The 26,801-nt window shown below is 54.3% G+C and overlaps 10 protein-coding genes across 10 annotated transcripts; 6 read left to right on the plus strand and 4 right to left on the minus strand.

Moving 5' to 3' along the window:
- Positions 1–1,813: 1,813 nt before the first annotated feature.
- CORC01_08177 (uncharacterized protein) lies at positions 1,814–3,932 on the plus strand (the record flags this gene model as incomplete). Its single annotated transcript, XM_022619811.1, has 2 exons — positions 1,814–2,404; positions 2,460–3,932. 2 exons carry the CDS (start codon positions 1,814–1,816, stop codon positions 3,930–3,932), a joined length of 2,064 nt encoding a protein of 687 aa, XP_022473735.1.
- Positions 3,933–4,659: 727 nt separating this feature from the next.
- On the minus strand, positions 4,660–7,430 carry CORC01_08178 (BRCA1 C Terminus domain-containing protein; the record flags this gene model as incomplete). Its single annotated transcript, XM_022619812.1, has 3 exons — positions 4,660–6,821; positions 6,874–7,201; positions 7,326–7,430. 3 exons carry the CDS (start codon positions 7,428–7,430, stop codon positions 4,660–4,662), a joined length of 2,595 nt encoding a protein of 864 aa, XP_022473736.1.
- Positions 7,431–8,085: 655 nt separating this feature from the next.
- On the plus strand, positions 8,086–11,334 carry CORC01_08179 (uncharacterized protein; the record flags this gene model as incomplete). The annotated part of the gene is made up of 7 exons (XM_022619813.1): positions 8,086–8,289; positions 8,758–9,036; positions 9,366–9,409; positions 10,219–10,386; positions 10,542–10,627; positions 10,676–10,850; positions 10,902–11,334. 7 exons carry the CDS (start codon positions 8,086–8,088, stop codon positions 11,332–11,334), a joined length of 1,389 nt encoding a protein of 462 aa, XP_022473737.1.
- Positions 11,335–11,952: 618 nt separating this feature from the next.
- Positions 11,953–12,497, minus strand: CORC01_08180 (ribosomal protein S6; the record flags this gene model as incomplete). Its single annotated transcript, XM_022619814.1, has 3 exons — positions 11,953–12,238; positions 12,369–12,400; positions 12,474–12,497. The coding sequence occupies 3 exons, from the start codon at positions 12,495–12,497 to the stop codon at positions 11,953–11,955; spliced, it is 342 nt and encodes a 113-aa protein (XP_022473738.1).
- Positions 12,498–12,951: 454 nt separating this feature from the next.
- On the minus strand, positions 12,952–14,127 carry CORC01_08181 (squalene/phytoene synthase; the record flags this gene model as incomplete). The annotated part of the gene is made up of 2 exons (XM_022619815.1): positions 12,952–13,918; positions 14,000–14,127. The coding sequence occupies 2 exons, from the start codon at positions 14,125–14,127 to the stop codon at positions 12,952–12,954; spliced, it is 1,095 nt and encodes a 364-aa protein (XP_022473739.1).
- A 370-nt stretch (positions 14,128–14,497) lies between these two features.
- On the plus strand, positions 14,498–18,074 carry CORC01_08182 (SNF2 family domain-containing protein; the record flags this gene model as incomplete). Its single annotated transcript, XM_022619816.1, has 3 exons — positions 14,498–16,806; positions 16,855–17,937; positions 17,996–18,074. 3 exons carry the CDS (start codon positions 14,498–14,500, stop codon positions 18,072–18,074), a joined length of 3,471 nt encoding a protein of 1,156 aa, XP_022473740.1.
- A 1,391-nt stretch (positions 18,075–19,465) lies between these two features.
- On the plus strand, positions 19,466–20,377 carry CORC01_08183 (uncharacterized protein; the record flags this gene model as incomplete). The annotated part of the gene is made up of 1 exon (XM_022619817.1): positions 19,466–20,377. The coding sequence occupies one exon, from the start codon at positions 19,466–19,468 to the stop codon at positions 20,375–20,377; it is 912 nt and encodes a 303-aa protein (XP_022473741.1).
- A 792-nt stretch (positions 20,378–21,169) lies between these two features.
- CORC01_08184 (uncharacterized protein) lies at positions 21,170–22,033 on the plus strand (the record flags this gene model as incomplete). The annotated part of the gene is made up of 1 exon (XM_022619818.1): positions 21,170–22,033. One exon carries the CDS (start codon positions 21,170–21,172, stop codon positions 22,031–22,033), a length of 864 nt encoding a protein of 287 aa, XP_022473742.1.
- Positions 22,034–22,520: 487 nt separating this feature from the next.
- CORC01_08185 (uncharacterized protein) lies at positions 22,521–23,036 on the minus strand (the record flags this gene model as incomplete). The annotated part of the gene is made up of 1 exon (XM_022619819.1): positions 22,521–23,036. One exon carries the CDS (start codon positions 23,034–23,036, stop codon positions 22,521–22,523), a length of 516 nt encoding a protein of 171 aa, XP_022473743.1.
- A 2,348-nt stretch (positions 23,037–25,384) lies between these two features.
- CORC01_08186 (uncharacterized protein) lies at positions 25,385–26,686 on the plus strand (the record flags this gene model as incomplete). The annotated part of the gene is made up of 1 exon (XM_022619820.1): positions 25,385–26,686. The coding sequence occupies one exon, from the start codon at positions 25,385–25,387 to the stop codon at positions 26,684–26,686; it is 1,302 nt and encodes a 433-aa protein (XP_022473744.1).
- Between the last annotated feature and the right edge of the window lie 115 nt (positions 26,687–26,801).

Here is a 26,801-nt window from a genome sequence, read left to right on the forward strand (position 1 = left end):
AGGACCCAGAGGAAAGGGCTGGAGAGAAAGGGTCTACTGCTCCGGCCCCGCCCTAGGCCCAGTCGGGCAGAAGACGGTGCAGATCCAACCGTCAGTCCGTCACTGACCCCCTGCCACTGACGGCCCCCTTGTCTCGTCTTCTGCGTGCCCCGGACGGTATGATTTCATGGATCTGGTGCGAATACGTCACTGCAGGAAGCTGGAGCTTGCTCTGCTTGCCGCGGTGCTGCGCTCCTTGTCTCCGTCCAGCACCTACCACCACATCCCACCAACCAACCACCGCCACCACCGTCGACAGCACGCAGCAAGCAGCAAGCACTACATCACAAGCTCCCCTCTGTACCGTACGTAATACACCACCTTGGATGGGTATGCCAGCAGCAGCACCTTAGCAGCAGCAACATGCAGAGAGGACCTGTCGACCCGGGTGTGCCTCGACATCCTGCTGATGCCTGGCGTGCCTCTCTGGTCCCTCCCGTCCTGAACGTTGCAAGTCACTCTGGTCTTTCAAGCACGCAAGTGAAGTGACCCACGCCAGGTAACTCTGCTCTGGCCCTTCGCGCTTGATAATTGGACCTCTACATCCAGACTCGCGTCTCCCTCAGCCGGCCAGCAAGTCCAGCACTTTGCTCAAGCCCTCGGGCCTCTGCTCCCTTCACACCATCGTTTACAAAATGGAAGAGACGGATTGGACATGGCGCGCAGATCCGCTGCCTTGGAACCCGGATACACGCGAACCCATCGCCAACGAAGGCCCTCCCCCCCCTTCTTCTTTCCTGACGTTGATCTTGTAGGGCACTCATCAATGTTCTCTGTGCTCCCCTTCCCCCCGGTACACCCAAAAGTCGACTGTTTCTCCAAGCGACGCGGGGCCGAGTTGGAGTCGCCCTCGGGTTGCGACCACATGATTAGCTGCCACACCCAAGGCGATGGACTCAAGTAGAGTACACCGGCGAGGTACAACCTGACCCCCCCTGCCTGCATTTCCCTTGCCTGGCCTCGCCTCCCCAAAAGGCACAAGTGACAGTTGAAGTCACTGTCAACCATCCGGTTTACGTTCCATATGACAATATCGCCATGAGGCCCCGTTTCGGGTAGTCACTACCTCCTCTGCTCGCTTGGTCGTAGACAAGCAAACAAGCAAGGCCTTGCTTTGCGATTTACTGCCTGTCTACGAATACCTCCCTCCCTTCTCCTGAGTCTATACATTACGGTTTACCTCGGAGGCTGAGTTACTGTATCCGTACTTCCTGCCGACTCTTGGACTCCCCCCAAATCCTGTCCTGATCTGCTTCACCGAAAAGCTGAAGTTATTCTCGGACCTCACGTTGCACATCACAAATCACCACACTTGTCCTTCCTCGCTCTTGTCCTCATCCCTCATCTTTCTCCCCCTCTTCAACTCCATCCCCTGCAGACCAACCTTTTCTTTTTCAACACTCATCCTCCGTCACCCACGTTCTCTTCCCTGGCCCCCCTGCCACATCTAGATCTTTGCAGCCTCGCCTGTGGTGCAACATCTTTATTGCTGTGCCTGACTTACATCACTTTCCCTGGTCTTAACCAGCCCTTCCTATTGCGTATACTGCTGTCGATCACACCCGGCACAGCGTTCCAATACATCTGTCGCCTTCCCGCAAGAGTGCGCCATCATTATCAGAGATTCCTCCCGTCTTTTTCTCCTCTACTGCCACATCGACACCATCAATCACCAAGAAAACTACGCCCACACAGCAGCCACTGCTCGTCGACCGAGCAGACAACCACATCCACGTACTGACCACAACCACAACTGCCCCATCACTCCGCCGTGATGAGCAATGATATCTCCTCCCCCAGCCTGAGCGCTGTTGATACCTTTGCGCGCGCTCTATATCGTCGCGCAAAGGCATCTGGCCCAGAGTTCGCAGACGTCGCAAACATAGTTCGTCGCCTACACACAGTCCTCAAGCACCTCAAGGTCGAGGCTGAAGACCAAGATTCTCTCCTCAACTCAGACGCCTCGTCCGTCTACAACCGCCAGCTCGCACCCCTCGTTGAGGACTGTGACTTTGCCCTTAAACAGCTGGAGATCGTCATCGAAGATTTTGGCAAGGTTGCAAACCTCGACGAGCGCGAGCGCGAGCGCATTGCCATAGTCCGCACCAAACTTGCAAACCAAGAGACAGCTATCGACATGTTTCTCGACACGGTGCAGCTGCACAATCCCAGTAAAGCCCAGCGCGTAGTCGATGAACAAGGTGGAAACTTGGACAACATCAAGGACAAGGTGGATGCCATTGCAGCCAGATTATTTGCACGGAGAGATACCGGCAATGGGGATGACAAAGAGGATCTTTGGCAGCAGTTTCGCATCGAGCTCGAAAAGGAGGGCTTCTCAAAGGAAGTGCTGCGGAAGAACAAGGTATAATGATCCTAAATATACAGACAAAAATGCTGTTGCTAACCTACCTGAACAGGAGATCCTGCGCGCCTACATCCGCGAGTTGGAACATTCGACCGGCAATGATGCCACGGCACCACCATCCGTCCGCGGGCTCCTCGCTCAAGAGCGTGCATACCCCCATCCAGCCATGGCGGTTACACCCGCATCCTACCCAGGTCATGACAACTACGGATCTGGAGAGACGTACGGTTCATACGACGACAGATACGCTCCGGGGGGAAGAGGCGATCGCCGTCTGGCAGATCAGCGCTCCGCCCCCAGCATGCCGAATGAATTCAGTACTCTTTCCACTTACGAAAGGCAACATAGGGCGGACGATGAGCATAACGACTCACTCGCCCTCATCTCAACTCGCGACCTCATGGCAATGGATACTCTCAACAACGGCGTGGAGAACCTTCGCATTACCGCTGCTGAAAATTACAGCACCTCGCCTTCGTCTACCTCGCCAGCAAACCGCTATCTCCCACCAGATGTGGCAGCCGCCCGTGCTGCGGCAGACTTCTCCTCCTCACCCTCCACCCTCGGCGTATCACCACGTTTCGTACCTCCAATGACACATGCGAACGGCAAAGGCGGCCCTCCTTCTTCCTTTGGTGCCTCCCCTCGTACGTCTCAAAGCCGTCTCGCTCCAGACCGCTATGGAGCGGAGATTCCCTTTGAAGCGAAGTGGACACGCATCCGCCGCGCCCTCATCTCCCCTGAGATTCTTGAGCGTGCAGGCGTACGCTACGAAGCTCGCCCAGACTATGTCGCAGTCCTTGGAGTCCTCAGCCGCGAGGAAATCACAAACTACGCCCGTCTTTCCGCTGAGGCCCGCGCGGCACGCTCCTCGACACGTCACGACGGCAGTGCCGCGCCGAAAAGTGCCCCGAAGCAAGGTTCACCCCGCCGCCGGCGTGGCGATTCACACACCTCATCCTCCGAAGAGCCACTCTGGGACTCGTCGGACAATTCGTCAGAAGCCAGCTATCCCGACGAGGATAAGGGGAACAAGACATATTTCATCGTACCACCCCCATCAGATAGGGAAAAGGGCACATCACCCGCCGCAACTGTCCAACCAAAGCCAATTCTCAAGAACAAGAACGAGAATCACGTTCGCTTCGATCCGCAGCCGCATGAGCTTGACCCCCACGCTTCATCTCCCCGTTCCTACCGCGAAGATCGTGACAGGAGGAGAAGGCCCTCTCGCCGCGAGCACAGGGACTACGAGAGTAGGGACCGTGACGGTCACTACAGAGACCGCGAGCGAGAACGTGACCGAGACCGTGACCGCGATCGCGAGAGGGATCGCGACCGCGACGGCCACAGGGACCGCCATCGTGAGCGGGACCATTACCCCGGCCGTCACCATCGCGAGCGATCTGATCGCGACAGGCGGGACAAGAAGAAGGCCTGGGGTGAGACGCTAGGCGCCGTGGGCATTGGTGGTGCTGCAGCCAGTCTGCTCAGCGTCCTCACCGAGGCGGCGTCCGTACTATGATCTTGAGATCATCTGCTTACCTACCTCTGTCTCTTCCTGTCTGTTGGATTATGGATATTTGACGGGACATGTGCCCCTGTACCAACCAATATGTTTTTTTTTAACGAGCTGAGCTTTTTCTTTTCACATAAGTGCTGATCTTCTGGCGTTTATCATTTGGGGCTGCGCCCAAGATACACTTGATTCGACAAAACCACAATTGGGTATACAGGACATTGAGACATATCTTGGCTACAAGGGGGCGTGGAATGATTCAATTAATTCACAAAATACTAGCAACAGACTTGTATTTTCCTCCCTTGTTCAACTTTATTTGGGACTGAACAGCACCACGATACCTGTACTAAGAGAGAGGCTAGAGGGAGCGGATGAAGGGTTGTACAAACACCTGGCGAGGATGTGAACGAAGAAGCCCCTGACTGTTGTAGATGTACACCATACGAAATAAAAGATACCCCCAAGTTTGATGTTCTTAATCTCATTTGCTCGAAAACTCTATCACATTCCTATACCTAGTTATAAACCCTGTCCTGGCCTCGTCAATCACATGTGTTTGTTATCATGCTATGCAATGCCATACCCCCTTCACTCGCCCGCCCCCCGCCGCCCGCAAGCGCGCGGGCCGTCCTCTCCTTGATATGATATAATCCAAACATCATCCGCCCAAGGTAAACTAAATTGTTTTACACAAATACCGATGTCGCAGTAACCCCGACCTCTGTTTTTTTTACTTACGTCGTAATTGCCTGGTATTGGGCCTAGCCTCATCACTGAAGTCAAACCCCCCAACGGTAGATATCTTTCTCCTGGCGGGCTGGCTAACGACGGGAGGCGCCGCGGGGGGTGCTTTGCCAGCACCCTCGCCGCCGACGCTGAGCATCTTGTTCATAAGATTGGCTCGGTGCTGCTGGGCGCCGGGGTCCTGGTACTGTATCTGCGTCGACGGCGGTTCCTGCTCCTTCTCCTGCTGGGGCTTCTCGTCCGCCGTGCGGCCCATCGAGTCCATGCGCGACTCGGCGCTTCCGCTAGATGCTGCCGACGCGTTGCTTATCGCGCGCCCGAAAATTCGTTTGGCCCGTCTCGTCTGCTGCTGCTGCGGGCCTGAGCCTTCTACGTCGGGGCCATTCTCGCCGCTGGGTCTCGATTCGATCAAGGTGGCCAATTTGGAAGTCAAGTCTTCCTTCTCGGCATCCTTTTCTGCGTCCCGTTGACGTTTGCGCTCCGCTTCTTCATCCTCTTTTGTTCTTGTCACGGCCTGGCTTTCTTCTGCGGCCGGGTCGGATTGGCCTTGGGGCTCAATGGGAGCACGCGTCTTAGGCGGTGAAATAGGGGTAGCATCTAGGCTGTCGGCCACGCTCGTGGTTCTGACTAGTCCCACAGGTTGTCTGACAGGTCGTTCCCCATTCAAACCGCTGGGCGTTGTGTCTGCCAATGGCGGTGCTACTGTTCCCGCACCAAAGCTGTCTGCCAGATGCGTCTTGGCTGTCTGGAATTGGAAAGATGCGGTCGACTCCGTCTTCGCGGGTGTCCGTTCGGGTTGCGCGAAAACCGCTGCTGAAGTCTCCCTGGCGGCTGTATCCTTCGAGTTTGAGGTAATAGGATTCCGACGGCCTTCATCGTCTTGGAAAGCTGTGGTGTCGATTCCACCCGCGACTGTGGAATGTCTTGCCGCTGGTCTCTTTGAATCATGAGACATGGGCTCAGATCGTGTCCTCTGGAAAGCCTGCTTCATTTCCTCCCTGGTTGTCTCTTTGGCCTTTGGCTTGGGCTGGAGACTGGATGGCTGGTTCAGTTCAGGAAACATGTAATCCTTGACAGGCACGATGTAACCCGTTGTCAGGCAGTCCCATAGCCAATCCGAGCTGACGACCGGAATGTCGTTGTCGATTGCGAGTTTGAGCTTCTCATTTCTCGTTTCCGCGAGCGTTCTACACACCAGCACCGAGGTCGTATCGTTTAGCCTCGATGCGAACCTGGCACCGATTTGTCTGACGACCTTTTCCACATGCAGCAGGTCGATACCAGAGAACCCCGCTGTGCAGATTGATATGTCCTTGAAGCCGCGAATGGGGAAGGCGGGTAGCGGGCGACCCAGGATGTGGCTGTCTGGGTCGCAGAAAGCTTTGTTATGCAAGCATCGCTCGATGAAGAACTCAGTTACTATTTGTATCTCGTCGACGTGCTTGGGCGGAACCTGAAGATGCGTTGAAGGCTGAGATTCTTGCGGGACAACCAGGAGCCTGCGGGCCGGCCTTGCCTCGTAGCCCTTGGTAGAAAGTTCTTGAAAGGAGTCGCAAACCTGACCACCCAGGGAAACAATGGTGTCGGCCAGAATCTTGGATTTCCACGACTCGAACCCAGACATGAAGAAAAAGCTTGTAGAGAAAATACCTGCGTCAGGGCTAGGCTGGACCATTCGATCATGGATGCCAGAGTCTTGAACCTCAATTCTGTCCGTTGAGTCTCCTGGCGCGGCGGACTCGCCGGACGGCTTGTTGCCGAGGATATCTCCCCAAAGCATGTCTCGCTGGCTGCCGAGCTTCATGCTGGCTGTTTTCCTGAGCTTTCTCTGGCCACCCTCCTGGGCACCGGATCTCGATCTCTTCCCCACGGATGCGCTCCTTGGCGTTACTCTGTTCCATGCACCCTGACCTTGCTCCTCAGCGGGCAGGACGGGGTCGAAACACTGCTCGTCGAGAATCAGGCCACGCTCGATGCTTTGTTCGAGCCATGCTAGCGACACGGTACGAATATTCCATACTCTGGCGGCCTTGTATTTCTTTCCTTCCGGCTTTCGGACTATTAGGTGCGAGACTCGTTTCGTCAGATCTCCGGTGTAAGCGCCGCCGTTGGCGTTGATTTTGTCGATGATGTTTGTGCGTTGGTCGGCTATGAGTGGTTAGGCTCTGCTGCCAAAAGAAACCAAGTCTTGAGTGCTCACGATCGTCGAAGCCAGTCATACAAAGCAACAGGCTCCCGCGCCTAGCTTCAGTTGGATCTGTTGTGTCGGAGACATGGCCGCACGTCTCCAGCGGCTTCAGCTGCCACTCTCGTTCGAGGGCCGCAAAGTCAATGTCGGCATCTTTCATCCATAGATCTCCTATTGCATCGATCCATCTAGCATCCATGGCCTTTATATCGGTTCGTTCCTTGGCGACATGGCGGTATTTGGGTGTGTCGTAGTCTCCAACGACAAGATGTGTCACGTCGGGGGTCAGATCGTACTTGTGGATGCCTCCGAGTTCTTCAGTTTTTTTGGCTACTTGCGTCTAGGTAGATGTCAGAAGATGGGACTTGGCGAGGCTGTAGAAAGCAGGGAATGGAGAGGATGGAGAGTCGGCGGAGAAGGAAGACGAAAATAGTAACACCAAAGAGGGCGGCATCACAACTCACTCGCTGGTCCGGCGGGATGCTCGTGCAGCAGACGACGACGCCCTTGAAAGGATGCGCAGGGTCGAAGGCCGGCTCGCTCGAGTCCCGACTGCGAGGGGAGTCCATCCTATGGCATGTCGGTAGCTGTGAAGTCCTCGATGTAGCATTCAAGACTGGCTTTCCCGTCGGGGGTTGGATGTCAGGAAGCAGTCGGGTTGGTCTTTGTCGCCGTGCTTGCTGTACGTGCACCTGCAGCGAGCGACGGGACGGCGCGTCGAGAAAAAAGTCGCGTCTGCTGCCTGTATCAATTAAAACAGTTGTCAAGTGCAACGGGTGTCATTGGTAGACGTCATTTGGGGGTGGGGCTGCGCGAGTCAACTGGGAGCTTTTGCACTGTGTGACTGGACGCTGGGAGGTGCCTGGGACGGGTAGAAATACAGTGCTTCTGCCAGAGAAGACGTAAGTAGGAGCATTTGAGTGAGTTGAGAACAAGATGCATGAATTGGCATTTTTTATGCTTGAAGAGAAAAGTGTTAGATTCAAAAACTCATCAACATAATGTCATGCTCGTAGGTATATATATAGATTCATCTTACACCTTGAGCATAGCTGTGTGACACCATTCTCACCATTCACAAGGCACGAATCGAAGAGAGTCATATATGTGGATTAGCATAAACAACATACTAAAGTAATTGGGCAGTAGCTAACCAAAATAAGAGCATATACCAGTCTTCATAGCAAGAAATGAGCACGCGGGCTGCTGTCTTTCTAATCGGACATGTCAGATTTCGAACGCCCGTCCAATCCGGCCCTTTGGCACTTTGGCTTCCACGCGAATGAGGTTTCATGGGAGGGCATGAAGCCATCAGACCCTCTCATGGATTTTTCAGACGGAGACAGCGACTACGAAACAAAGGAACTCAAAAGGAATGAGAAGTGGAAGTCCAAGGGTCTCTGCAGTGAGTTCCATGAGGTGAATCTGGTGAGCATGAGATGCAAGCATGGAAACACGGGAGAATGTTCCCTAGGTAGGTAAGCAGAGGCCCAATGAGGAAGGCGGGGCTGTTGCGGTTAAAGGGCTCCACTTCCCGCTGTCTACAGCCATGGGCAAGCAAGGACAAGAAACACGCCATTGGGGTGGACAGTACCTTAATTGCCAACCCCCGCCGATGTACTATCCGTACAAAAAGCCAGAGCCTTATCCGTGCCGCCCAAAAACCACAGAGTGCCCCGCCATACCTTAGGTGGGCAGGAAGACGTTCAGCAGGAAGGTATTGCTCTTTGGCTGTTACCCCACCATCTCGGCTTCAGCCTTGTTTCTCCCAAACCGAAGCCCTTTCCCACCACGTTTTCCTCATCGACTGACCACACCACGTCCGCTGGCGACTCTCGATCTCAAGCACACCGTCACGTCTGACCTACACGAATCTCGCGTCGTCGCATCAAACAGCGACCCATTGTCGACCTCTTCCTCCCTCCCTCGAAAGGCCTTGCCTTCTCACCGATAACATCGTCCGTCGCATCATCACCGACTCTCCCACGCGACCGATTGCGTCACACGACTCCCTCGACCTGCATCCAAACCAAGGAAGCAGTTTTGGCAACAACACCGCGCGCAGACAGGGGTAGAACTGCGGCTAGTACAATGGCGCCGACATCGACATCCCAGAAGGCGATGACCACCCAGTTCGCTCAGTTGACAGGTGCAAGCGATAGAACGGCACAACGGGTGAGTCCAAGAGAAGAACACGTGCCTCAATCTCGGCCCCTCGCCTACGCTGCCCTCCCAACATGCGCTTTTCTCCCTCATGATCGTTCCCCAAGGCTTTGAAAGACGTGGACCACGTTGTTGAATCGACGGCGAAACGTCGAATCCTGCCGTGCGCCGCTACTTTGCGTTGCGCTTCGTTGCATTGTGCTGTCTGGTAGCTTGAGCTTGACTGGGCACCGACGCGATGCTGCCTTGGCGGGGAAGGGCGGGGCAGCTGGTCGAAGACGAGACCGCCCACCGGGCCGTTAGATTTTGAATGCAGATGCTGACTACCAGCTTCCAAACAGTACCTCAAGAACGCTGGATATAAGCTCAATGAAGCTGTTGATGCGTAAGTGCAATCTGTCCCATATCCAACATGTGTTTTCTCATTGTCTCCCGCGCGCTTCGGTTTCGTTTCGTTTCGTTTCGTTTCGGTTGGTCTCGCCCGCATCTCGCCCGCATTTGTTTGCTCGACGTTGCCGTTTCTATCATCGCCTTTTACCGCCCGTATAATGTTATCCGAACCACTCATCTCAGCATGCGCCGGCCCTTCTCGGGCAATTTGCCCTGCAGCGCACGCAAGGATATCGCGTTAGCACATACTTGACTTGCTTGTCTGTTTCCCGGTCTGAGATGCCCTTTGTGGGGGAAACGCCGCCGAACCCCCCTCGAAGCGCTGCGCTGCGTTGCGCTGCAATGGACCCGTCGGAGAGAGGCACTTCTGCAGCTACAAGGTCACAGTTCGCTCTTTAGGGGTACACTTTTGTCCACATAGCAGGAGAAAGGCCGAGTCGACGCCGATCGATAAATGCTCCTGAAACACTTCCTCGGATAAAATAGCACTTAAAGCAACGAGCTGCCATGTCAGCCTCCAACTTGACTGCTTTGATCGGCCGTTTCTCGTCTATTGGTCGATCTAGTTGACATAAGTGTGTCGCCTCCGGACTGGAACGGCTGCCCCGGTGCCACTCATATCCGAACATCACGACGGTCACGGTCCTTTGTATGGAGAACCCGGTCAACAGTCATCATCCTCCCGAGCATCCCGCAGTAAACGGCCGCAGGCAGCTAGCGCATCTTCAATCTGCCCTTCAGCCTCTATCGGCTGATCCGGCTTCGCATTTATTAGCCGACGTGCTTCGTTCAATATCGCGCTAGAACCTCAAAACACACTGGACTGATCGACGCAGAGGAGGCCGGAGCCTGCAAGACAATGGGCTGGAAAGGGTTGAAAAACGCACTGCCTACCACAGGCTTGAGCTTGTGGTCGCCGAGGCGCAAACCATCCAAACACGACCTTGTCACCGAGGAGAAGAATCAGTCTGGGTATTCCAGCCATTCAATTTGCCATGTCCTGCGCAAAGTTGTCAGCTGACTTGCGCCTCTCAAAGCTTCAAGACCACATCATCGTTCTATTTTTCTTTTGGATATCTCGCATCTTTTAATGGCCCAAAGTAATATCGACTGACAAACTCTCGTAGGTACTTCTCTGGCGGCAGTGGAACCTCCACACCCACAACTTCAGCAATCGATACTTCGTTGAATCAAATGTTCGACAAGCTGCGAGGTACGAGTCACATGCTAGCATCTTCATGGCACTACTAACAATGAATAGATGATGTAAATGACGAGAAGAACACCCTGGGTCTCGACACCACGATGGCGTACCTCGGCGACTTGGGTGTGAACATCGAGAATGCCGAGCTGCTGGTCGTGATGGAACTTCTTCAGGCACCTTCTGTTGGAGAAATCACCCGAAAAGGCTTCGTCGATGGCTGGAAGGTGACTGGGTATGGCCAACTTTTCCAGCGAGAAGATGTAGTAAACTAACGAGCTTACAGTGCTGCCACGCGTCAGGCGCATATATCTCACATCAAGTCATTGGTGAGCAGTCTTTCGACCGACCCTGCTTACTTCAGGAAGGTGTATCGGCACACCTTTGTTGCCAGTAAGGAGCCGACTCAGAAGGCACTCAATCTTGAGATCGCCACAGTCTACTGGAACGTTCTTTTTTCACCACCTGGCTGGGAATGGAAGACGAAGAACCAGGACTGGCTGCAGCTGTGGTTGAAGTTCCTCGAAGAGAAGTGGACCAGATCTGTCAACCGCGACATGTGGAACCAGATTCTTGAATTTGCGACCAAGTCGATGGCAGACGAGACGTTGTCATTCTGGAACGAGGACGGAGCATGGCCCAGCGTGATTGATGACTTCGTGGCCTGGTGCAAGGAAAGAGGGATCGGCAAGACTGAGACAATGGACTTGGACGCCTGAAGACATTGCAACAGACCATGGATTGACAGCACCACAAAAGGCCGATACTAAAGCCTAGAGGTCACTGAGATAATGACGGGGATGAATCCGACGACGGCAAGAGGAGCGCAAATCAGCGCACTGCCCACATTGGTACATAGAAGCGGGATATCCATCGACAGCGAGGCCGTTGAGACCACAGACGTAGGCTGCATCGGGAAGCCAGATATCATGACCAGTGGTAGAGATTTTCAGCATTAGCCTAGCGATTGCAGTTAGGAACTGCGAGGATTAGATTGACAAAAGCCTGAGCGAGGAACAGTGCATGCTGTGCAGCAGAATAGTTGGATAATCTTTCCGTCCATTTTGTATCTGTGGCGTGCCACGTAGTTATACACTCCGAGCTGGGGTCGGCTTTACACATTTGCAATCAAATGTCCCCGGCGCCGGCTCCGGGTGGATCTCGTATCATACAACATCTGTCATTTTGAGGCTCTCCGGACCTGCGAGCCATGATTCCCTTCTTCAACGCGAAGACCATCCCATCCTGTGCTGTCTCCGACTCTTCGTCCGGGGAAGCAATTTGCAAGTATCTTTTCAATTCCATGTTCCCGTGGGGGACGCCGTTCTTCAAGGCATTCACCGATCCCACTTGACATCTCCGAAACGGGCCATGGTCTCGAGCTTGCCGTCACCGAGCTTGACGTGGGCGGTGCGGATGACTCGGGGGTCGAGGTTGATGGTCGTGCGCATGTCGGTGTGGGTAGCCGAGGAGGCGTCGTAGCGCATCACAAAGTAATGGCCCGTCTTGTGCTTCATCTGGGCCTTTGCGACGGGTCGCGGGAGGGTGAAGACGCCCCAGTTGGAGACGCCGCGGATGACGCCGCCGTTGCGGAGGATGATTTGGCCGGCGGTGAGGGCGATTCTAAGGGGGAGGCATATGGTTAGCTTGTGCTAGAACGTGAGGTCTTGCGTGATGCACAGGGTTTGCGGGGGCAGATGGAGAGCGTTTGCGTTCGAAGGAGGTTATGGATGGAGATGGAGGGAGCGCGTACTCTTTCACCTCGGCGAGGGAGCCCGGTCGCACCTGGAGATGATGTTAGCTTTGTTTTTTCCTTTCAAGTGACCAATATCGATGGGAAAGAAGGTTAGCGGCTTACAATTCCTATGAGTTCGTACAACATCTTGTTACCGACATTGACGCTATGCTGGGAATGATTCGAGGTCCAGCAAAGGTCCAATTGACGATTGCCAAATTATTTCGGGGGGGGACTTGCGCCACACAATGGAATTTTCCGACATGTGGCTGGTTACGGAATTGGAAGGCCATTTGTGGGGTCCATAATGAGCTTCAGCCACGACCGTGCTACGCTTGATAAATTTGGTCATTGGCACTGTACGTGCGAGCGAAACAGCCAATCTAGGTGACGAGATTGTCAGCATTAAGTCTCTGGGTGCGCTGGATATTTCACTCCAGTCGCAGCTCAGATTTGATTGCGGTTAATAGGAGAAAGATTACATGCTTATACGGCCTCTTGAACAAGGGCCAAGCTAGTATTACACTAGACTGTTACATAGCCAACAAATTGATGTTGTCATACCGATAAATGCGTCATCTTACAGGAACGCCGTGGTCTTCTAGATTTGATTCGTGCTCGTCGCCCGCCAGAGACGCCAAGGCAACTTCCAGCTCGGCTTCACAGTCCAGGGGTCAAAGTTTGTCCCCTCGAGATTTGTCAGGTACTCCTGTGCGGGTACAGCTTCAAGCAGCACCCCGAATCCTCGCCGGAGGTCCCGCTTCGTGTCGTCCTCCTCCTCTTCGTACACGTGCTCCGCCTCTCCCTGGTGCTCAAACTCGTGGCCGGCTTCCTGTCCGGCGTTGAGATTTTTGAGCATCTCGCGCGCCGTGATGAGGTGGTCGTTGGCCCGCGTCGCCACCTTGAACACAGCGTCCTGGAAGCCTTCCGCCTGGGGTCCGTACCTAAAGACATCCTCCTCACGCAGGCTGACCTCTGCCATGACGTCCAGCGGGAGGAGCAGCGCGGGATCTTGTCGTCCGCCGCTTGGTCCGGCGTGGGATCTTGCAGGCTGCTGCTGCGGCGCCGCCAGAACGGGGATGCCGCGCAAAACCGCCACTATGCCGCACGCCTTGCCAATGTGACTCGCCAGATGGTCCACCTGCATCGAGCGGAGCGGCATCGAGGCCAGCGTAGCGTACATAAGCGTTGAGTACGTGTTCTCCGCGTACTCCTCCAGCGCAGCCAGCGACGCATACGGTCTGTTGTCCATGTGCTTCGCTCGCGTCTTGATAAGCCGCTGCACCCAGAACTTGATAGAGCTCGCGGTGGAGGTCGTCGATCGCGCGCGTAAGTCCTGCAGCGCCTGGTGAAGGAGCACGCATATGGGTTCGGCCGGGGGCGCGCCAGCAAAGGTCTTATCGATGGATTCGCGCCAGAATTGCATACGCATCTGGCCTATGGTTGGGTTGGAGACGAGCTCGGGGAGGCGGACGAGTTCGAGGTTGAGGCTGCGGAGGGCGAGGTAGGCGTCTGTTGACCGCGCCGGGACGAGGCGGCTGATTATGTGCGCATCGTAATCGCTGTGTCTTTGGAGTTCAAGTTAGCATCTTTTGGGGGCAAGTCCATGTTCCGGAATGCGTAATCGCGAATGGGGGACGTCGGCGTACTGGAGTTGCGACTGGCAGTATTTCCTTGCCTTGACGACATCTGCGTCTGTGACGATGCCCCTGGTGCCCCGTGGAGGGTTCTGGACGAGCCTTCTCAGGCCATGGCCGGCGATCCGTGTGCGATTCATTCAGGAAAAGACGCTGGTGTGATGCGCCATGTCGGGGCTGCTTTGATTCGCGAGATGCAGCTGGCTAGTCGTAGCTTGTGGGACTCTGTGTTTTTTTTTGGCCACCTTACCTCAGGTGTACTGAAAATTCCGAGGTTGAACTATTTTGTTTCTCGTAATGACGTCTTTGCCGGGGTTCTCTTAATTGACTTACCTCAGCAGACACGCAGTCACATGACAACCCGACGCGCCCCGTCGCGCTGACTGATTCGCCTCGCGTCTCCTGTTCTCTTGCTCATGTACTCTTTGTGGCGGCCTTACTCAATGTCAGTGGCATACCACTCAACACGACCCGCGAATCGAAACCCTTATGGCGTTCATATGAACAACCATGGAATACCCACACTCTCCCGAACCCCCGGCGAAGAGGAGACGCTTCTTTTCGGCCTCAGACGACGACGTGTTGAACCACCAGTCCAGCCCGGTGCTGCCCACCCCGCCAACGCAATCGAAGCAGCGATTCTTCCAAGATGTCGACGATGAATCACCCCAAATCAAGAGCGAGGATGTCCAACCTCCATCTTCGCCCTCGAAACCACGAGAACCGCTCATAGAACAACCCGTCGATTATGTCTCCAACCGATCCGCCCAGCCTGCAGATGTGCAGCGTGAGGAGTCCGCCATGACTTTCGACCAGGAAACCTTTGAGAGCTTCGTAGGTGACAAGGTTACGGCGGAGCTACTGAATGTGATTCGGGATAGTTGCGGCAATAATCTCGAGCGAGCTGTCAACATGTACTTCGATGGCACATGGAAGAATTTCAAGAAGAAGTCTCCTTCCCTCAATGCCTTTACTCGACCGTCCCCGGCCGCAGTGAGCAATACAACACAAGACTCTGGCGTAGAAGATGTGCCAAAGCCTGTCATCCGCCGAAAAATGCCCGAAGCTCGATATATCGGTTCCCTCGGCGTCGAGGGCTGGGCGACACGCAGCGGAGCGAACTTGCTCAACCACGGAGATGTAGTCAGGATTGAGCGACAGAAGATCCAGCCGCCAAAGCCCAGGGTCACCACCAAATTCGGTGTCGCAAGCGTTGCCCCACGAGGCCCGCCCCCGGGTTCAAAGCGGGTCGACGTGTTGGTGCGATTCACGAACAGCAGCGGATCCGAGATTGGCAGGCTGGAAAAGGAAACAGCCGAATGGGTGTCGACGTTGATGGACCAGCAGATATGCAGGTTCGAGGGCACCTGCGTGTATGCTCCCGAGCGTCTTCGAACAAACGATACTGTCTTTATCCAGTTGAAGTGTTATCTGCTAGCCACAGCCTTCCATCGGCCTGGGTTCAAGGTGTCAGAAAATAGGGCGGCTGGTTTCTTCGAGGAGAAAGAGTCGACTGAGGAGAAGGAGCTACGCCTCAGGCAGGTGGCACTAGTGAAGCTCTTCTCCGAAATCAACCTCGACCCTACGCGAGCTAATGCCACTGCGTCGAAACACCAGAGGCAAGGCTTGCTGCAGGCTGCAGAGATGGAAGAAAAGAAGGAGAAGGATCCTGCCAAGCCAAGTGACAAAGAGCCGGGTTCCTCGCCTCCTTCAGACGAGCAAGAGGAGGGGGAAGAGCTGGAGCAAGACCAGCTTGATGCCCTATACCGCAAAGCCCAGTCGTTTGACTTCAACACACCCGAAGCGGAACCTGCCGATACCTTCGCCATGGACCTGAGACCCTACCAGAAGCAAGCGTTACACTGGATGATGACGAAGGAAAAGGACCAGAAGAGCAACAGGGAGCCAAGCATGCACCCCCTGTGGGAGGAATACACATGGCCGCTTAAGGACACTGACGAAAAGGAGCTTCCTCAGGTCCATGACCAGCAACATTTCTACGTCAACCCATACTCGGGAGACCTCTCCCTCGATTTTCCCGTTCAAGAGCAAAACTGCCTTGGCGGTATCCTGGCCGACGAGATGGGTCTCGGCAAGACCATCCAGATGCTCAGTCTCGTCCACACCCACCGGTCTGACATCGCGCAGCAGGCCAAGGCGATGGGTAGTATTCCCACGTCCGTCAACGAACTTCCAAGGCTTGCTTCCAACTCATCAAGCGTGCTTTCTGCGCCATGTACGACACTCGTGGTGGCACCGATGTCATTGTTGGCGCAGTGGCATAGCGAGGCAGAGAAGGCTTCAAAAGAAGGCACTCTTAAGGCCATGGTGTACTACGGCAACGAGAAGGCTAACAACCTTCAGGCGGTATGTTGCGCCGCAAGCGCAGCCTCTGCGCCTGACGTGGTCATTACTAGTTACGGTGTGGTTTTGTCAGAGTTCAATCAGGTTGCGGCTAAGAAAGGTGACAAGTCGTCTCATACTGGGCTGTTCTCACTCAACTTTTTCCGCGTCATCCTGGATGAGGGTCACCATATCAAGAACCGACAGTCGAAAACTGCCAAGGCGTGTTACGAAATAAATGCTGAGCACAGGTGGGTGCTGACTGGAACGCCAATTGTCAACAAGCTGGAGGATCTCTTCAGTCTGGTTCGTTTCCTTCGTGTGGAGCCTTGGAACAACTTTTCATTCTGGAAGACGTTCATCACAGTACCCTTCGAGTCCAAGGATTTTATGAGGGCTCTTGATGTGGTGCAGACGGTACTGGAGCCTTTGGTTCTGAGACGTACCAAAGACATGAAGACGCCCGATGGTCAACCGTAAGGTGATTCAATTTTGACTTTTAAATTTTAGCTAACCTCTACAAGGCTAGTACCGCTTCCACCAAAATATGTCGAAATCGTTGACGTTGAGCTCAGTCAGGCAGAACGAGAGATTTACGACTACATATTCACAAGAGCCAAGCAATCATTCAGAGAGAACGTGGAAGCAGGCACGGTTATGAAAGCGTTCACTAGTATTTTTGCCCACATTTTGCGCCTACGCCAATCTTGTTGCCACCCGGTTTTGGTGAGAAACAAGGAGCTTGTCGCGGACGAGGTGGAAGCTGGAGCTGCCGCTGATTTAGCAGCCGGCCTTGCGGACGATATGGACTTGGGCTCCCTCATTGAACACTTCACAGCAGCTGTGTCCGAGCCGGAGTCCAACTCGGCTGCTTTTGGAGCGCATATCCTCGGCCAAATCCGCGACGAGGCTGAGAGTGAGTGCCCGATTTGCGCTGAAGAGCCCATGGTTGAGCAGACAGTCACCGGATGCTGGCACTCTGCTTGCAAGAAGTGTCTTCTGGACTACATGAAGCACCAGACAGATCGGCATAAGGTGCCGACGTGTCCTAACTGTCGAGCCGAGATCAACTATCGCGACCTGTTTGAGGTTGTTCGTCACGACGACGACCCAGACATGTTCAAGAAACCCAAGATTAGTCTCCAACGCTTGGGTGTCAACAACTCCTCGGCCAAGGTCGTGACCCTGATCAAGGCTCTGCGTGAGCTGAGAAGGGAGCAACCGCGGGTCAAGTCTGTCGTTTTCAGCCAGTTCACATCGTTCCTGACGCTGATTGAGCCGGCGTTGGCGCGTGTCAACATCAAGTTCCTCCGTCTCGACGGATCCATGGCGCAGAAGGCTCGTGCGGCGGTTCTGACCGAATTTCAAGAGTCAAAGACGTTCACCGTGCTGCTCATCAGTCTCCGCGCTGGTGGCGTGGGACTGAACTTGACATCAGCGAAGCGAGTGTATATGATGGATCCCTGGTGGAGTTTTGCGGTCGAGGCCCAGGCGATCGATCGTGTGCATCGTATGGGGCAAGATGAGGAGGTCAAGGTGTTCCGCTTCATCGTCAAGGAGAGTGTGGAGGAGAGGATGCTTCGGGTACAGGAGCGGAAGAAGTTTATGTAAGTTGAACCCAACGTGTTTTGGGCGAGTGAGTGTTTGCTGACTTGATTCTCTAAGCGCCACGTCTCTAGGAATGATGAGCGATGAGGAGAAGAAGCTCCAACGGATCGAAGATATCAAGGAGCTGCTCAGCTAGATGGGAAGCTTTACTTAATGGTTCTCATGGCTGGCATGTGTGCATATACAAGGCGTCCGTGTGAAAAATTGCCTGAATTGGCACGATCAATGATAAATATACTGCAGTGCTGGGCATCGGCGGGAGGCGCCGGTTCAGTACGAACTTGCCGGTAAACACGGCGCAAGCATCTCGTAATGAACAGGTTCAAGCTCGACCATCTTGTGCGCTTGATTAGCCAAGGCATCCACCGCTAGACCGTTAGGATTACATGTGATATAAGCCGACATCCTCCCTCCATGTACCTGAGTCTACCTGGCTAGAATAGCTGCTGCCTTTGATGAAGATAGCTCCTACTCTCAACACGTCGCCTTCCGTCCCGGCCCCCCTTATGAGTATAAGTCTCACAAGGAACATCTTAACTGTTGTAAACATTGTCGAAAAGGGGTATGCGGATCTGGCAAATGTGGTGGTGGCACTGGGGCCACGACTTGGCGGGCCCTGAGCAAGCCCTGGCTGAGATGGCTCTCAGTGTGGTTATTAAAGGATTTGGCCGGAAGATGAGACCTTGAGCATGAAGCATCTTTTGAGAAATTGAATTGATGATTTTGTCCTAGTCGAAGCGCGCGGAACCCAGCCTCTCAATGACCCTTACGCTCGCGTGTCCCTCCAGATAATTTGTAGAACCATCCATGAGCAATCGTATTCACCAACATCTTCTTAGACCTCCGAGAACCCCATGAATAAACACCGGATCCTCCAAAAGCGTTCACCTGCGATGCTTCCCAGGCAGCGAAACATCTTTCCGACAGTAACCCGCTTTTCCCGGGGTTGCCTCACACGCTGCGCCCAGTCCGTCGCGCTCACTCGCCGCTCAGTCACCACCACCAACAGACATCACACTGCCAAATAACCAAGCCACGCTGAACCCGCACCAGACGCGGGTCATTTCAAACAGAAAAAGTCATTGCCAACTCCATATCTCTGCCTGCGGAAGAGAAAATTGCGACCATTTGACTACTTCACGCTCACGGTTTCCAGCGCCTGGTGCTGCTGTCTCACTTGTACCGCGCAGACAGTCACTGAGGGCAGGCGCTCACTGAATCACATGAGAAAACACCATCACCACATGACCAACAACCACCCGCGCGACTGGCAACGCCACCAAGCACTAAGCTAATATTTACCCACAAGTCATTCTCTACTGAATCGGAAAAAGAGGGACGGTTCATTCACATTCTTTTCTCTTATTCTGATTGTGGTTTTTTATTTCTCTCTTTCCCTTACTCTTGAGAAGCAATTCACTTACACCACCTCTCGCTGTTTGTAACTTACACACTCGCTCGACTCACCTTCGCTCCATTCGCACAACTAGCACAATACAACCCAATGCATCCCGATCCTTCACGGTCATGGATGGCTTACTACGCACACTAACACGCTCTCGCAACGCCGCGCCGTCTCCTAACCGCGGCAGCCGCAATCGCAACCGACGCGGCGAAAGCCGCAAAGGCAGCGGCGGCAACAACCACGGTCAAATTGAAATCATTCTCGAGGCCCTCGCCCGAGGGTTGGTCGAGTATGCGGTTCAGAAGTACATGAAGAAGCTGAGCGGCGGTGATGAAGATAAAGCCGGAGGAGGACGAAGGAACCACGACGACCGGCGCCTTAGCACGCGCGGCAACAACCATGGCCGTGCCGAAGACGAGCACGCTAGAGGCGGCGTTCCGAATATGGACATGGAGATGCTGGAACACCTGGGCAAGAATATCCTCTCCAAGGCCATGGAACGCTTTGGTGGCGGCAGCGGGGAGGATGAAGAAGACGATGGGCGCGCAGACGTGAGAGCGAGTGGACGGAGCCGGAGACACGGCAAGGGAAGGACGGAGAGCCGGGACCGCGACACGCACTCTCGCGAACGCTCGCAAAATCGCCCTCACAGACGAGGTCGCGACGACGGCAAAGACGAAGATCGTGACCGGAGAAGACGCCACAGCCGCGATAACGGATACCCTTCACACAGGCCCAGTTCCCAGCACCGCGGCTGCTCGCCATCGCCGTCGAGACACCGTCGCGGCGACGACAATACTCACCGCCGGCGGAGATACGGGACCGACTATGCACCGCTCAAAGAGGAGTTGGAGACCCTGTCCAACACAATCATATCCCTGAACGAACGGCAGCCTGGACATGCCGACTGCGAGTTTTACGATGCGTTTATGGAGCGGTCGGGAAAGGTGCAGGAGGCTATCGGTTCCGTGTTGGTGCAAATTCGGGAGAGGGAGGACAGGAGGGAAGAGAGGCGTGGTCGGCGGAGGGGTTGAGTGAGGAGGGTCCTTGTTAGACGATGGGGCCGTTTCCTTGGGCGCGAGCATGAGATACCCAGATGGCCTCCTCTTACATAGATTGACGAGGATTTGACGACTAGAACGATGATTTCGACAATGGTTTGGAATGGCAATACCCAGCAGCACGGAGGCAATACCCCAAGTTTCTTTGCTTAGTTTTCGACAGCGACGCGTCTGAAAGGGAAATAGATTAAATGATGTGACGTATGGTTTGTAGAATACCGTAGGATCTAGAATAGTTGCAAACCCCCTTCCGTCTTGTTTGTTGTCTACGGCAAGCACGTGTCTGGAGGAGGAGCGAAGATTGCAGAGTCAGCAATGGCCAGCTTGTGTCATAGATGCAAACGCAAACATGACTGGTTACCGACCATGTGGTGGTTGACGTGTGCTACGTTACGCTGCCTCATCCAGCCGTTTGGAACCAGCTTTCTAGAAATCGTGGAGGCGTGCCTGAAACGGCTCTTATGAGACTTCACGAGGATTCAGATTGCTGTGAGTTTGCAATTTGCTTCCCCAGCTTCAAATGTGTAGATTTTGCCTCATCGCCTCTTTCTGAAGATTCGTCTCGAAGCAAACGGGCTTTAACGGATCAACAATGCCACCAAGCTTAGAGGAGCGCAACCATGATTCATAAAATTATCGTAACCTCTCCACATTTGAAGGAACGAGAAGACAGTCATGGCGATGCCAGAACAGACAGCAAGCCGATGACTAGGCCGCGAAACGACACAATCAGTACGTTGGGGCCAGACATCGCCCGCCCCTGTCATGGCGCCAATCATGACGCCCTCATTCCAGACAACCGAAGCGACGTTGACCTTGCACCAACTGGTACGTCGTGGCGAGGAAGGTCGGATAGCAGGAATGCTCATCGGCTGTCTCGTAGGCGGCATCGCCGCCGCGAGCCTCATATACTTCTGCTTCAACTGCGTCTTTTCTCCCAAACGACGCAAAAAGACGGCCCATCAAAGACAACAAGCACACCCTCATAAGCATCACATCCACTACGAACATCCACTGACAAGAACTGGCAGTGGCGCCCACATGCAATCCTCTGGACACCCGCATACTCACAGGTGGACGCATCATCACCACCACCGCCGCCACAGAAAATCTCGTCTTCATCACCATCATCATCATCACGCCAAGGGTAAGGCGAAACCCAAGAAGCATTGCCGCAAGCCAAACCGGAAGACCAAGGCGTCCAAGCCCGCACGCCATAGTAAACGCTCCTCGCAACATCGCGAGCCTGCGATACGCTTCATGCCCATGCCTCCCATGATGGCTATGCCTATACATCCAGCGCCGGCAGCTGGTATGGGAATGGGGATGGGTATGGGGATGGCTGCTGGGATTGTCATGCCGCTCGGCGACGGCTTCATCGACTACGGGCCGGCACCTGGTCAGGACATGGGATTAGAGATGGGATGTGGCGTGGACCCCAATTTCCGGCTAGAGCAGTTCGTCATGGAAAACGATGTCAACGGCGACAGGGAGGTGAGTTGCAACGAGTGTTGCTACTCCTTTTTCGATTCTTTATGCGGCATCCCGCCGGAGGCTCGGGATCTGAAAAGGGATGCTGCTGGCAATGAGGCTGTGATTATGGGTGACAATGAGATGGCGGCTGTGTAATATACATCATATGGCAGTATGGCTGAATCTGGTCTCTCGAGGGAGGCATGTTGCAAGGGTTGGCCGTTCTGAGTTGTGGTTTGGGAGTATATGCGAGTGAGTGGCCGAGGCAGGGTCTGGAGGCTGAATGGCAATGCTATTGGTCTTATAGAACCAAGGAAATACATGAATAGAGATACATTAGACGAAGAACAAAACATGTTAATTAATGATTGCACAGACCGCAAACGTACAACACCACTGGGCTCATTAGGAAAGTTAGTGGCGCCTGGGTTCGCCTTGGAATCCATCTGCCAACTCCCGCTCCAGACAAAACTGAAGCCACAGCATAATACAGCTCACTTCAGATTCTGGGAACCTTCTTCAATGTCAGTATACTGTATTCGATTCAGTACGGCATAACGCACTTGCTATTTCTTTGTTACAAGCCATCTCCCTGGTATCATCAGCCTCACATGAGTGAGAGCATACTGCCCACCGCCCAAACCTACTTCTCGGCAGGGGTCTCAGCCGGAGGATCGGCTGGGGGGTCGGCTGGAGCTGGAGCGTCGACTGGGGCGTCAGCTGGGGGATCGGCAGGCGCAGCGGACGGGGCGGCGGAGCGTGGGGCGGGGGGCGGAGCTGGAGGCGGTGGATGAGAAGCGGGGCCGTCGTCGGCCGAACTTTTGGAGCTCCTTGAGCTGTCGGACTTGTGGGAGTGGTGACGGCGACGACGACGTCGCCGGCGGCCAATCTTTTTGAGGGACACTCTGTAGTAATAGAGAAAGGCTCCCACGCCAAGGATAAAGATGAGGATGGCAACCCCGACCGTGATACCAACTGTCAGGTTAGTGGTTTGGCCACCGGATATGGAGACCTGTCTCCTCGCGATGGTGTTGTCGGCTTTGTCCGTACGCGCTGCTACCTCAAGGCTGCGCGGCCATGAAGGCGCGACGGAGCGCGGCTCTGTCCCGAGCCTGAAGCTCCTTGGCGCCCGGCCTTGGGAGGGCTGAGGGATATACATCCAATGCGACGAGTGGGCGGTTGGAGATGTTGGGTGGAGAAAGACAAGAGACAAATGGTGGTACAACAAGGTGATCAAAGTATCACGAGACAGGGAGTTCGGAATCGTACAAAAAGAGTAGTCTGGGGCATGATGAATTTGGAAGCAACCGAAGCAGGACGGCCTGCATAGCAAATTGTCAAAGGTCCACGAGACATATTTAACTTCAGCGTTCTTTGGGCTGCCATGTGATGGGCAAGATGAACGGGGGGGCTGACGGTGTAGCTGGCAGCTCGCCTGAGTCGAAGGAGGTTCCGTGGTGAATCCGAGAGGACGACACCGGGGGCGCATATGCAAGAGTGGCATCGTGCAGCGAATGCGGAGGTGAGAAGGGAGTTATAAGACTGTATATCCGCTTCAAACGAGCAGCAAAGGGCGACCCAGATGCAGTAGACTTAGGAGCAGGCTGGGCGCGATTATGCGCGGTCCATGCAGCTGCCAAACCAATGAACCGGTGGTAGGCGTGGCGATGGTCCCCTACCGCAGCGGTTCCCGCACTCGTCGGGCCGCTCGTAACCCAAGGTATAGGTAGTCTCTCGAACCCATTGCTGGTGGTGTCGTGGGGGACACTTTCCACCAGTCACGTCGGGTGAGGCTTTCGTCTCCAATTCATCTGTAATGGGCTGATGGCCTCTTGCTGATGGCGGCGACTGCACTGGCTGGCCTGACCGGATTGTCTTCTTCTTGAAGGTTCGGTAGTAGGCCCTCCAGAGTCATCTTTTGCGCTATCTGACGTGATAAGTGAGCAACGAGCTGTGCGGTTGGAGGCAAAGACGGAGATCGTAGATGGCTGGCTGGTTGGGCATCAAGACCATCAAGGGGCTAACTAGTACCCGCCGTCCGGATGAGCTCGCGATCGAACACGTCAACAAGTGCCAAAGGCTAATTGAGGCCTGTCTGGAGGAAGCAGCGGGGGTTGAAGGGTGTTTATCGTGAAAAAAGAGAGTCGGTGACGGGGGATGCTGGCGGATGGATCTCACGATGGGTCCTATTCAGGTGCCAGCTCACTTCGAGGGCAGCTACGGGCAGCTTGGAGATCTGGGGGATCTTGAGGGGACGGACGGTGTGGCGGCTGGCTTACTTAATTAGGCGGATGACTCAGCTGTGCCAGTCCGTCGTTTCCTGTCTTGTGTTCCTCTTCATCGAAACCACTCGCCGATGCCACTTTCTCCCAAAAACGTCATTCTTGTTCTCCAAGTCACGACTCTGCCTCCTTTGGATCTGAAGCATCTTCAACTCTTCCATCATGGCGCAATCTCGACTTCTGAGAAGGTCTTCCTGGGTTGGGCAGACAGGGCGAACCGGCAGCGATCTCCCAGCCAGTCGGCCTACACCATGAGCCGCCGTGCAGCTGCACCCTGCAGTCGTCTGCAATCTTTCGTCCTTGACCCAATTGGGCATCACATCCTGCCGCCAAACGACATTCTGAGCTATTGTATCGTCACTCGGATACTCTGAAAGAGACTCTGAGCAAGTGCCATGTGTCTTCCATGTACAATGTCTTGCAGCTAGGACAAGAATCCAAGGATGACCCGCCTCATGCCAGGGCATTGTGCTGGGACTCGGAAGAAAGAGCCATTGCTATTTTCACTTACACGCAACAGCACCATATTCTCCCTTCGAACCCATTGTCTCTTTCTTGTTGAAGCTGTCTGGCCGCCGCAACCAACCGCCATTCCGACGACACAGCATCTTGAAGACTGAGACGTCTGTTATTCACCTACTTTCGAATACAGCCAAAGAAAGCATTGATCATTGGCCTTTGCTGACCTCTTTGAAGGTAGCAACAATTCCTGGGCATCTCTCGCGGTTCTCCCGACTGGCTTGATGTTTCTTTGTTGCCAGGCGGCTTTGAGCTCGCGAGTTGGATACTCGAGCTAAGCAGCTTGTGGTTCCTACTCACTTGTTGTTGTTGTTATCATTCTTAAACATGCAAAATAACCAAGCTGCCCTTCAATTTGCCCCCTTTCCTGCTGATACTTTAGATCTTACCGAAGGACTGCTCGACACTGTCACCGCCCTTTGCATTTACCATGTGTATCCTTCTCAAGAGAAACTTCAAGTGCTTTCCACGCGGGGCGTTCTCGCGGCATTCCTTTCGGTATCTTGTTCGATGCGCCAGCCCGAGATATTCCGAGTGTGTATACTCGGAAGCTCTTGTCCGCGTCTCAGAGGACTACGATACTCCCTGCCCTCAATGCTCCGGCAAATTCCTTCAGCCATCGGCCCCGCCAAAGCGATTCAGTCAAACTTTTGTCAATGAGGATGGCTTAGAAGCACAAGTAGCCACAGTGGGATATGTCAAATCCATGGTCGAATTTCTCATCATGTCATTGAATTCCACGGAAAAAGAAATCAGCGATGCAGATGATCAACATATCTTCCGAGTTAGCAAAATCGAGACAGCCTGCCGCTTCAACAAGGACCATGTCGCAAATGGTGCCTACTGCGAATGCTTGGAGAACGACAATGCCACCAAGGAGTTCAATACGAACAGGGAGACCGAACTCCATAACACCGCTGCGGCTATGCGGCGGGTCGTCTCCCAGGGATATCTGTTCCCTTTTCGAGGGTTCTGGATCCTGCCTAATAGTCGTCGGGAGAGGAGGTATTTTGAAGCCAACACCCAGAGACCGCCGAATGAAGGACAGCTTGATCCGGCTTTTCCATCTTTCAATCAATGCACTACATTCCACCTTACACAGCCCGACTTGAACTTTCTGGATAATATTGGCAACCAACTACTCCGCGAAAGTAACTCAGTTACAGTTATACCTGTTCTTCACAGCAATCATAATGTTGCCGCGCGAGTTCGAGAGTTTGGGACCCAGATGAGGGACACAATTACGTCTTTGGGCGGGAGAGACCAATGGGAACGCGCTTACATCCACTCTACCGATCTGGCGGTGATCACTGCTGAACATACCGCAGCCGAATATGATATGCGCATGCAAGTTTGCGGTCTCGTTTCGCGCCTGCTGGGTCACGACCCAGGGCTAACTATGGAACGAATCATCTCCATTGGCCGGGTGTTCCGAGAATTCTTGCAGGTTGACGGGTCCGCCATGATAAACAATCTGCCCCAAGAACTGAAAAGATTGTTTTCCAGACTCTTGTTGACGGCCAGATATGCCCTTGTTCACAGGATGTATCCGTACGGCGGCATGATGCTCATCAACCCCAGCCAGTACAACCATACAGAGTACACTCTCCTGCGCAACCATAAGATGAGGTTGAATGACGAGTTCCACAAACAGGGCGCCATCGAGAGTGTCGTCACGCCGCTTAAGGAGGCAGAGGTCCAGGGTCTGGACCCGGACGACGCGGATTGTCCTATCTGCGCGGAGCCTGTCGGGACTGGGAACGATCCCCACGCGGGTATGCGCATCAAGTGCAACGCGAACCACGTGGTAGGAAAGAACTGCTGGATGAAGGCCCTTCGCTGCAGGCGACAGGAGTACATGGAGGGGTTGAAGTGTCCCATGTGCGGAGACTTCAAGCTCAGTGACTGGGGTGCACCGATTCATCACAGGGAGCTCTGGGCTATCGATGTAGTCTCTAAGACCGCGGCTGAACTGGGCGCAGAGCAGAGTGCTGATCCTGACATCTAGAATGGACTATGGGTATTGCTTGCTGGCGTTGATCATAGTCGGTCATGGGTGGGACATTTCACAGCAACGTTCTGATTTTCAAATTAGACGCGTGTGGGCTACCACTCGGGGAGCT

The sequence above is a fragment of the Colletotrichum orchidophilum genome (assembly GCF_001831195.1).
Source record: "Colletotrichum orchidophilum strain IMI 309357 chromosome Unknown Scaffold_68.1, whole genome shotgun sequence".
Taxonomy (NCBI): domain Eukaryota; kingdom Fungi; phylum Ascomycota; class Sordariomycetes; order Glomerellales; family Glomerellaceae; genus Colletotrichum; species Colletotrichum orchidophilum.